This window comes from Monoraphidium neglectum (assembly GCF_000611645.1).
Source record: "Monoraphidium neglectum strain SAG 48.87 unplaced genomic scaffold scaffold01311, whole genome shotgun sequence".
Lineage (NCBI taxonomy): Eukaryota > Viridiplantae > Chlorophyta > Chlorophyceae > Sphaeropleales > Selenastraceae > Monoraphidium > Monoraphidium neglectum.
Window position 1 is genome coordinate 1 of NW_014012317.1, and position 9,417 is coordinate 9,417.

Genomic DNA, 9,417 nt, shown 5'->3' on the forward strand with positions numbered 1-9,417 from the left:
CCCCCGCCCCGCCCCGCCCACCCCAAACCCCCACAGGACCGCTACCAGCACACGCGCGAGGGCGAGGAGCCGTGGTGGTCAATGCCCGTGTTTGACTACACCGGCGGCGTGTTCGCGGCGCACTACTGCCCCACGAACCACTACACCGAGGCGTTTGACCTTTATGGCGGCCCCGGCGGCCTGGGCGAGATGTCGCCCGCGCAGGCCGAGGCGATCGCGCTTTTCGAGGAGATAGCGAACTCGGACGCGTTCCGGCTGAAGTTCACGATGCAGGCCGGCGACATGCTGTTCGTTGACAACACCGCGGTGCTGCACGCGCGCTCGCCCTTCAAAGACGACCCGGCGGCGCCGCGCCACCTGGTGCGCCTGTGGCTGCTTGACGCGTCGCTCGGGCGGCCCGGCGCGTGGGCGCGCCCGCTGCCGGAGCACCTTGCGTACCCGCGCGCCTACACCGCCGCGGAGGGGTATCACCCTGATACCGCGGCCCCCGGGCTGCTGCGCCCCGACCCGGCCACCTTTTTTGTGGCGCTGAGCGCTGAGTAGAGCGGCACTCGCGCCACGGGGCACTGTGCGCGTGTTGGCGCGGCGCAGGTGTTGGGTCACTCTATTAGTGTGCCGCACGCGCGTCTGACTGCCTTTTCATCTCATCCCTGTGCGGCCCGCTGTAGCTTCACACCCTTATAGCCCATCTTCCTACGAATGCCCATGCGCACGTCTTGGTGCGCACCGCCAGCCAGCACGCATCACAAGGAGGGTCTTGGTGCAGGCTTGAGCGAGTTGCCCGCAACATGAAGCCCCAGATTCCAGTCAATCACAGCAATTGACCAGAAGTCAAACACAAACACTACTTTGAAATACAATCTTGCAAGAATGAATGATGCTCGCTCCAGATGCAAGGCGTTGTCGCTATCCAACCCACTACATGATGCTGAATTCTTCGCGCCCTCGCGTGTGCTTGCAGCGTGCGACCAGCCGCGGTCGCACCGCGCACTGGGCACCACTCGCCATGCAGGCCGGCACCGCGGCGCTGCGTGAGGGGAGGACGCTGACGTTTTCACCAATTGCTGCTTTAGTTTCCAGGGGCCCGCCGGCTTGGGCCCCGCCGGTCCACAGCACTAGCTGAATGGGGCTGTGATTTTTGCGCTGGTGCGTGCCGCTGCCACCTTCTGTGGCGCTTCTTCCCTTCCGTCGCTTTTGTCAGTAGCGGGTCGAGACTGGTGTAACTGCACCCCATTAAAATATATCTATGGGCAGCCCCCACTGTTAGGTGCTCAGAACCAACCCGCTACAGGCACCGATGTTTGGTTTGCAGGGACACTGCGCCGCGACCACACTCGCAGCAGCTGTTACGAGCAGCGGACTTGCACTGCACGGCTAAGGCGTGTGGTAGGGGGCGTGGTCTATTTCAACATGTTGCCCAGCCCAGTGCAAGGCAGCCGCACTGCCCGTGAGCCAGGAATGGCCAGTTCTCCGTGTGTGAGCTGCATTCTCAGCCCGCCCCCCGCCTCTGCTGTGGCCCCACCGGTGCCTGCGCCCCCAAATCGCACCAGAGCCACGAGCCACAACGCACGTCCAGCGCCCCTAAATCCTCAGTACACAATCGCCGCGTGGCTTGTGCGACCGCGCTCTTAAAGCACCCACGTCAGTCCTGGGCAGCTGCACCCGAACTCGGCCTGTCCATACAACGTGGGTCCAAGCGCACGCCAGGCATCCAGGATGTCCAAGCACTCTGTAGCAATTGCGTGACCCAAAATGCCCGACTCATGCTGAGCTCCTCCTGTGCCATGCCTTTGATATTCTGGCCAACCACACCTGGCCGTCACCGGAGGGTCGGTTACTGGTGACCCTTAGTGACGGTAGTGGACATCCAAGATGCTGATAGGATGAAGCTGTGTGCAGGCCTTGTAAACGCTAACGTTCAATGTTCTTGAGTTCTGTGCAACGCAACCCAAACTTGCTAAGCAAGCCGGTGCCCGCGCTCGTCGACCCCTCCACGCACTCATCTGCCGTGGTATTTGCCCGGATCTCCGCACTTGGCACACGAAGCAGCGTATAATCTTCACCATGATCGCGCGCCTGGCACTGTGGTGTGCCGTGCTGGCCGTGGGCGCGTCCTGCCTGCCAGCAGGTGCGCGCAGCTGCCGCCGCACCAATTTTGCGCGCCCAAAGTTCCCAGGCTGATCAACAGGGTGGGCAGCACCTCGCCATGTGCGATCTCCCGCGTTCTCAAGCTGCCTCACACACCCTGGCCCTGCCATCTTGCCAAACCGCAGCACGCGCCCAGGACGACTCCGCCGCCAAGGCCCGTGCGGCGGTCGAGGCGTTCTGTGCCAGCCCCGCCTTCAAGAAGCTCAGCTGCGCCTACAACGGCGTGATGGGCGCTGACGAGGACGCGGCCACCACGGCCGACATCAGCCCGTTCAGCGGCACCATGTGGGCGATCCTGCCGAAGCCGTCGGAGCTGCCAAAGGCCATCAACGCTCGTGACAGGTGGGTGCTTTGGGGGGCGGGGGGGTGGGGACATGCATGACGCCCAACGGGCGCCCTGCGCGCCACGATGTCCCCCTCTTATTTGTGTGCGCCTCCCTGCAGCCACTCTGCGACCCTGCGGCCTGCCGCTTGGGAATGCAGGGACCCCGTTGCGGCGTGCTGTTTGCTGCGCCTCCCAACACCGCCTGTGCTCACCCCGCCCTGACCCACACCCCACCCAACCCTGAAATCGGCCTTGCATCGCTGTGTCGTTCCCGCACAGCTACGACCAATACTGGAGTAGCCTCGTATCCCTGGCCTGCAAGGGGGACGCCGTCGTTCGCAGCGTCTTCAAGTACACCAAATTCGACGACACACGCCGGCCAGCCAGCAGCAACAACTGCGCGTTTGCAAGCCTCGACACCGAATGGGCCGACGCCAAGGACATCGTAAAGACCACCCCCATCGTGCGCTGCGAGCTGGAGCTGCCGGCCGGCCCCGAGCCCGAGGCCGTGCGCGCGACGCGCGCCAAGGAGGGGCGCTGCTGGCAGTGCACGGCCTGCGGCGGGGGCGGCGGCTGCCCGGCGAAGAAGGGGCAGTGGTACAGCGACTCGACCGTCTACAAGGGTCTCAAGGGCTGCGACATCGACCTCTCCAAGGGCTACTCACCAATCAGGGCCAGCATCCACGTCAACCCCGGCACCAGCTTCGAGCTGGCCAAGTTTGAGATCTGCAACGGCGCCAGCTGCTTTAACCCCGCGACGGAGGCCGCCAAGCTCAAGGCAGCCAAGGCCTGCGTCAAGGGTGTCTGCTAGCCTGCAGATCAACAGTTTTGATGATCATTTTGCTATGCGCGCTGAATATGAGGCCTCTTGATGCTGTCATACCGAAGTCCAACGTCAAGCCACGTATGCAGACGCCCCCCTTCCCGTGCACACAGAGCCCTTGGAAAAGAGCGCGGCTGCCCTGGCCCTGAACCTCCCAGCAACGATCCGCCTCTGCTGCACACGTGTGGCTGCGAGCTGCTGAAGTGTCCAGCTGGCTGTGTGTGCATGGGCAGGTTCATCAGAGGCCCCTTTTGTCACCGTGGTTGCCATCTTCCTTGAATGCCGCTGTCATAATAAGATCGCTGAGTACTGCAAGCATTCGAGCTCTGTGCTTGTTGCGCCACCTGACATTTGAGCGGAACTTGGGCCGCTAAGTAGCAGGCATGCAGCCTCTAGGCCCTTCTCTCGCATGCTCCCGGCCGCCGCCAGACACACACCCAGCTGTTACGGATGCAGCAAGAGTCAAGCGTTTGCCCTCAAACACTGGCAAGGTGGGCGCGCCAGTGGTGGGCGCGTCCCCAGCCTGGGACTTGCTCGGCCGCCCTGCACTCGATTTTGGCACCCTGAAGTACTGCAACGGCCGTCCCGGGAGAAGAGTCCCATCTCGGTGTGGTTGTTGCGGCCAGCTGAGCTGAAGGTGGCGACTTTCGCACCAGCTGCAACGGCTGTGTCATGCGCTGAACGCAGTCCACTCTGCTGGATTGCTGCTCCCTCGCCCCTTTGTCCCAACACCCAGACGTGCCAGCACGCCTTGCGCCCGCCTCCGCCTGCTTGACAGTTCCTGCTGGCACGCTTGGGTCGATGCCTGCTTTGCCTGGCTTCCTATGTCTTATGTTCCATGTGTTTCCCCACGCAACAAGTAATATCCGGCTTCAGGTTATGTGTACGTAGCTTCAAAACGCACTTGTGCATCGACTCCAGCATCTGCTTCATACGATCGGCCGCCCAGCAGCTTTGTGAACGAACGCACATCTAGCAGCTGCCCGTACAGTACTGCGAAGCTGCCAGTGCTTCCATTATATTACTCCAGTCAGGGCTGCTCCACACCCACTGCCCCCATCAGCCAGGTGCAGGCAAGCACACCCCCGTCTGCTCATGCAGGACAGCCCCTTGTGAGGGTTGCACTAGCTGCCAATGTCTCTGCAATACGGCGAGGCCAGAGGTCAAAGGGGCATCGCAAACTGTCTGATCCTGATGGGGTCTACCACGCAGGTTGTTCACGGGACAGGACCACTGCAGCAACGGAGGCTTGGGGCCGTCATCAGCCGCTTGAATTACAGTCACAGACGTGCGCAGGCCAGAGCTCCAACACGCGGTCCCCGGCTACGCCACGCCACGGCGCCGCAGCCCGCGGACCAACCGTGTGGTGCGCACGGCCGCTCACTGAGCACCGCGCCTGCACACGCTTCACGCCTCGAGGGCGGCCGCATTATTCGCGTCCTCGCCCTCCTCGCCGCCCCCCACGCTCAAGTACATGTCCAGTCCCCTCAGCGCCACCACCACCTCCTCGTCCCACCCGTTGCCCCCGTTGACCGGCCGCACCGCCCGCACCGGCGCGAGCACGTCCCACATGCTCTCCCCGGACTCGCAGCCCCTGACGCAGCCGCACACGCGGTCCAGCATCTCCCGCGGCAGCGCCGCCAGCTGCGTCCTCTGGGCGCTGAAAAATTCAAATGCCAGCTGTCGCTCCTCGTCCTGGTCCTCTGGCACCGGCGGCAGGTGGCTGTCCAAATCCTGCAGCACCTCCTGGGTGACGCTGAGTGACATCACCGCGTCCAGCATGCCGCGCTTCGCGCCGGACCCGGGGGCGGCCATGTCGGAGGGGCCGAGCTCGGGGGCGGCCATGAGGGGGCTGGCTGCAAGGTCGTCGGCCGCGAGCAGCTGCCGCCAGGTGCCGGACTGCCACAGAGACTGGATGCCTGTTGGTTGTAATGGTGGAGGTGGAGGTGGTTAGGTATGTCCAGATCAAGGGGCCAACGAGCAGCACGCGAAAGGAGTCACGCTTAGAAAACGACTGCTAATCTGCAATCGGCTCAGAACCTACCTGCCAACGGCAGTCGCCGCCCTCCCTAGGGACCCTGCACACCCTGAGATCGCCGCCCCCCTCCCCCTCCCAGCCCCACCTGGCAGGTGCGCCGACCCCACCACCAGCGCGACCGCGCCGCCCTCCGCCGCGGCCAGGTCAGCAGCCACCTTGCACATGACGACCTCGCGCTCCACCATCATGATCTGGTCGACAACGTCCGAGGTTGCTGATGACGCTGATGATTCCGAGGGTGCGGGCTCCCCAAGAACTTCGAGGTACTGGCGGCGCACCTCGTGGGCGAAGGCCTCGTCGATTTGTTGGGGAGACGGCAGCGCGTACAGGCGCCTATGTGTGGGCGCGGCGCGGGGGGCAATGTTGCACCACAAGGCGCAGCCGCGGGCGGCAAGCTTGGGTGCTGCCCTGCCAACTTGAAGCCTGCAAATTGCGGCGTGCGTGCCCTGCCTGCCCCAAACCCATACCAGTGCCTCCTGGCGGCCTTGTAATCCTGTAAACCCCACCCTGGTAAAGTTTCGATCCGCCCCACCTGTAAGTGATCTCCTTGGGCCGGTCCCCAAAAGCAAGCTTGGCGCCCGTCGCCAGCGCCGCCACGTAAGCCAGCTGCTCCCCGTTGAAGTTCTCGCAGGCCTGCTGCCACACGCCCCCGGGTGCCAGCGCCGCGTCCCCCTGCTCCTGCATCGCCGCAGCCACCTGTGCGCGCGCACGGGCACGCGCGCACATGTGGCACATAACCGGCGTGTTTGGGCGCGGCGCACGCTCGCCTGCTGCGTTTGGCTGTGTGCACGCTGCAAGTTGCCACTGCATGCTGGCATCGCGGGGCTCACGCCCCTGAATCCATGTCAAGATCTCTCTCGTGGCTGCTCACATGGCAAAGACACCGCGGCAGCTGCACAGTCAAAGGCGCCCGCGGGGCCCACCTGACAAAACACGCGCTGGAAGAAGCCGCGGCCCGCCCCCAGCACGACTTGGTCCGCGCAGCTGAAAAGGTTGCCCGGCCACGCGCCGTGCCCGGGGTGGCAAGCCGTCTCTACGACCACCGCCGCCGGCCGGTTCCGCAGGACCCACTCGCCTGCGGCGGGGGCGGGGCGCGGGCGCACATTGCGCCGAATTTCGTTGTTGGCGCGCGAGCCGGATAGCTTGGGTTTCGCGCCGCACGCGCCGGACGCATGCACTTATTACTCGTGCCGTGCTTGATATTTTGCGCCTGATGGTGGTGGCTCTTCTGCTTTTGCTCTCTTGAAGTGCCCACCTATATGCGGCTGCCGCTCCAGATGCTCCACCCCAAATACATTGATTGCCACGCTGGACCCTGGCAGCTGGAGAACATAGTCCGGCTCGACCGCTGACGAAGTGACACTGCCGCTGGCAGCCCCGGCAGCCACGACCCACACCGGGCGGCCCGAACGCTGCGAGTGACAGCGGCGCGGCTGTGGCGTGCGCCTGTGCTGCTGCTGCGGGTGAGCCGCTGCCGTCCAGCGGCTGGTGAGCAGCGCCGGCGGCGACCTCAACACGCCAATAGCGACATCGACCAGTGAGGATGATACACGCGCTCGACGCTTCTGCAAGACGCGGTCGGCGCGGCCCGCGAGCATGTTGTGATCCCTTTTAGGCCACGATGGCTTGATTGGACGATACAAAAGAGTTCTGTCAAGTCTTAGAATTTTTATATGCATGCGCCATTGGCATAACGCCGCCTGGAATGGGTCATTCAACAGCTCTGAGACGCTCTCGCTGCGTGCGGTCGGCGTGCAGCAGAGCACACACCCCTATCGCGCCATCGTGAGGATGGTTGCTGCAGGTTTATTGTATGACTGTTACAGCTTAAATGTTTCCAACTCTCACAACCACCTGGTTGTCTTGAGATTCGGGGCGCTACGTTGTCAATGCACCGCTTTGACCTGTGGTGCAGCTGCTTGACTTGAACTCACGCAACACCCGTCCAGCTGGCAATGGACTTTCTTGGCACGCGTGAGCTGATTTCGTGCCAGACTTCAAGGTTTGCATGCCTGTACGTTGAGAAGACTTCCCACAGGATGTCTTGAGATTTTATGTTGCCTGGACAAATCCACATGGCTGCAGGAGACGAGGCAACACGCATCCAGGTGCTGTTGGGATTCCAGAAGAGCTTCAGCCGAGTGTTTCAGTCCGCAATTCAAGGCGCATGCGGTGTAGCAGCCCGCCATGCCTGCCCAAAACGTCCCTCGAGTGGATCCTGCACTTTCTTGCAGCATATGCTACGTGCGCAGGTGTTTAACACCCATGCATGCCATCCAATAAGGTGGGCACCGACGGATGGAAGCCGTCCCGTTGACTCGACACTTCAGTACTGTACCAACAGCAGCGGCCTGCACACGCGCACACGCCGCAATACACAGTCTCGGCCTGATACAGTATGCTGTGATTGACAAGCTCGGGAGCGATGAGCTGATGAGGCTCACGGCTCAACAGGGACGAGTGCTGCGAGTGCTGCAGTTGAGCGAAGATGCCGCCTCGGTCACATCATCACCGGCTGCGTTGCTACGTGCGAAAGCTGCATGAACGGCAGGGGCAGGCCGCGTGAACCAGTACCGTTCCCACAGAGAGCAATTCGTAATGAAGGCGAGCATGGCAACGGCACGCATTCCTCGGGCCTGTTGCCGCCGTCGGCGCTGGTTGGATCCCTGGCGTGCGCTGCTCACATCCTTAGCTTGACAATGAAGGCCGTGCGGCGGCTGCGTCGCACCTTATGTCCATGATCGATGACGAGAGTGGTACAAGCAGGGTTGCCTACTGCTTTTGTAGTCGAGCTGTACCCCGGGTTTCCGTGCAATGTGGGAGGACTGGACTGAAGCGAACCTTAAAGTGGTCGAAATTCGCGGCGGCCTGCACTGAGGGCAGCACGACGCCAGGCTTCAGGCAGGTCTTTGAGGATATACACATGCCATAACTTGCTGGTATGGTTGTGCTTTAGGACGCCGCACACTGCTGGTACGCGAAGCCGGGCTAGAGCTTTGTGACCACCCCTTGGCCTACCCCACTGCGTTTGCACTACGCGCAGTGTCCGCTGTACATGGCATAAGCCGGTCAAACTGCGCGTTGGGCGCAAGCCTGAAATCGAGCTTCACATCCTCAAATCACGCTGCCTTGAATACGTGCTGTTCGCTTTCGCCCGGCACGCAACAAGGCTGCACACCAGCATGAGAACACGAGAACACGACCGTCATCACTTGCTCGGGATTGATCACACTTGCTCGGGCACTGTACCCCACACACATTCAAACAGTCCGCATCATCGTAGGATTCCGTCAGCTTTAAGTCCAGCTCGCCCAAACTCGCTTTGTTGATTCGAGCTCCTGGCAACGAACTTCGCGTTGCGCCATCAGACTCACGCACGTCTCATTTATTGACTCAGCTTGTTGTGGTAGCGATCAGGAGGGCTCAGCGAAGGACGGCGGAGGGCGCTCACATTCAAGCACGACAAAGGCGGCGGGACGCCGCTGTTCCTCACGCCGGGTACGAGCTACGATGCGGCCCGGTCGGGCTGCACATGTGCTGTGGGTGCCGCCTGCTGCTGGCCACACCCTTTGCCTGCACCAATTGCATGAGAACGGACCTCCCCAATCCATAATCAGCACGGGTTAACGCCACCCCACTGCCCCCCCTCTTGCCCCCCCCTGCAGGCCTGCCTGTCTCAAATGGGATTCCAGCGGCTACCCAAGGCCTTTGTAGCCATTGTAATGGTCCTTGCGGCCCAGGTGGTTACGACCTCGGCCGTCGACCCCCTGGAGGCAAAGGCGTCGGCGTTCCTGCGCCGACTGACACAGCAAGTCGCCCGCGCCGCCGCCGCTGCTGCCCCAAAGGCCACAGTGCCGGCCAGGCCGCCGCAACCGCAAGGAAACAGCCCGGTGGCTTGTGACATCAGCGGAGCAAGCCAGCAACCCGACGTCTCAAAATGCACATTTGTCATCGCCAACGAGGCGGCCGCGCGGCAGCTGCTCCTCGGCACCGCCGCCGCCGCCGCCGCGCGCAACGCCACGTACAAGGCCGCCCCCCTCGGCGCCGCCGGCGGCCCGCCCCTGCCGCGGGTGTTTGTGGCGG

General features: G+C 62.8%; 4 protein-coding genes across 4 annotated transcripts in view; 3 read left to right on the plus strand and 1 right to left on the minus strand.

The window, feature by feature from the left end:
* Window positions 1-81: 81 nt before the first annotated feature.
* On the plus strand, window positions 82-543 carry MNEG_7427 (hypothetical protein; the record flags this gene model as incomplete). Its single annotated transcript, XM_014044096.1, has 1 exon — window positions 82-543. One exon carries the CDS (start codon window positions 82-84, stop codon window positions 541-543), a length of 462 nt encoding a protein of 153 aa, XP_013899550.1.
* A 1,521-nt stretch (window positions 544-2,064) lies between these two features.
* Window positions 2,065-3,284, plus strand: MNEG_7428 (hypothetical protein; the record flags this gene model as incomplete). Its single annotated transcript, XM_014044097.1, has 3 exons — window positions 2,065-2,128; window positions 2,274-2,490; window positions 2,753-3,284. The coding sequence occupies 3 exons, from the start codon at window positions 2,065-2,067 to the stop codon at window positions 3,282-3,284; spliced, it is 813 nt and encodes a 270-aa protein (XP_013899551.1).
* Window positions 3,285-4,703: 1,419 nt separating this feature from the next.
* MNEG_7429 (hypothetical protein) lies at window positions 4,704-6,018 on the minus strand (the record flags this gene model as incomplete). The annotated part of the gene is made up of 4 exons (XM_014044098.1): window positions 4,704-5,215; window positions 5,420-5,525; window positions 5,613-5,667; window positions 5,867-6,018. The coding sequence occupies 4 exons, from the start codon at window positions 6,016-6,018 to the stop codon at window positions 4,704-4,706; spliced, it is 825 nt and encodes a 274-aa protein (XP_013899552.1).
* A 3,038-nt stretch (window positions 6,019-9,056) lies between these two features.
* MNEG_7430 (hypothetical protein) overlaps window positions 9,057-9,417 on the plus strand; it is a gene marked incomplete at both ends in the record, with an annotated part of 1,766 nt that continues 1,405 nt past the window's right edge. The window contains one exon of the mRNA XM_014044099.1: window positions 9,057-9,074. Coding sequence (XP_013899553.1) covers window positions 9,057-9,074 — 18 coding nt within the window. The remainder of the gene's footprint in view (window positions 9,075-9,417) is intronic.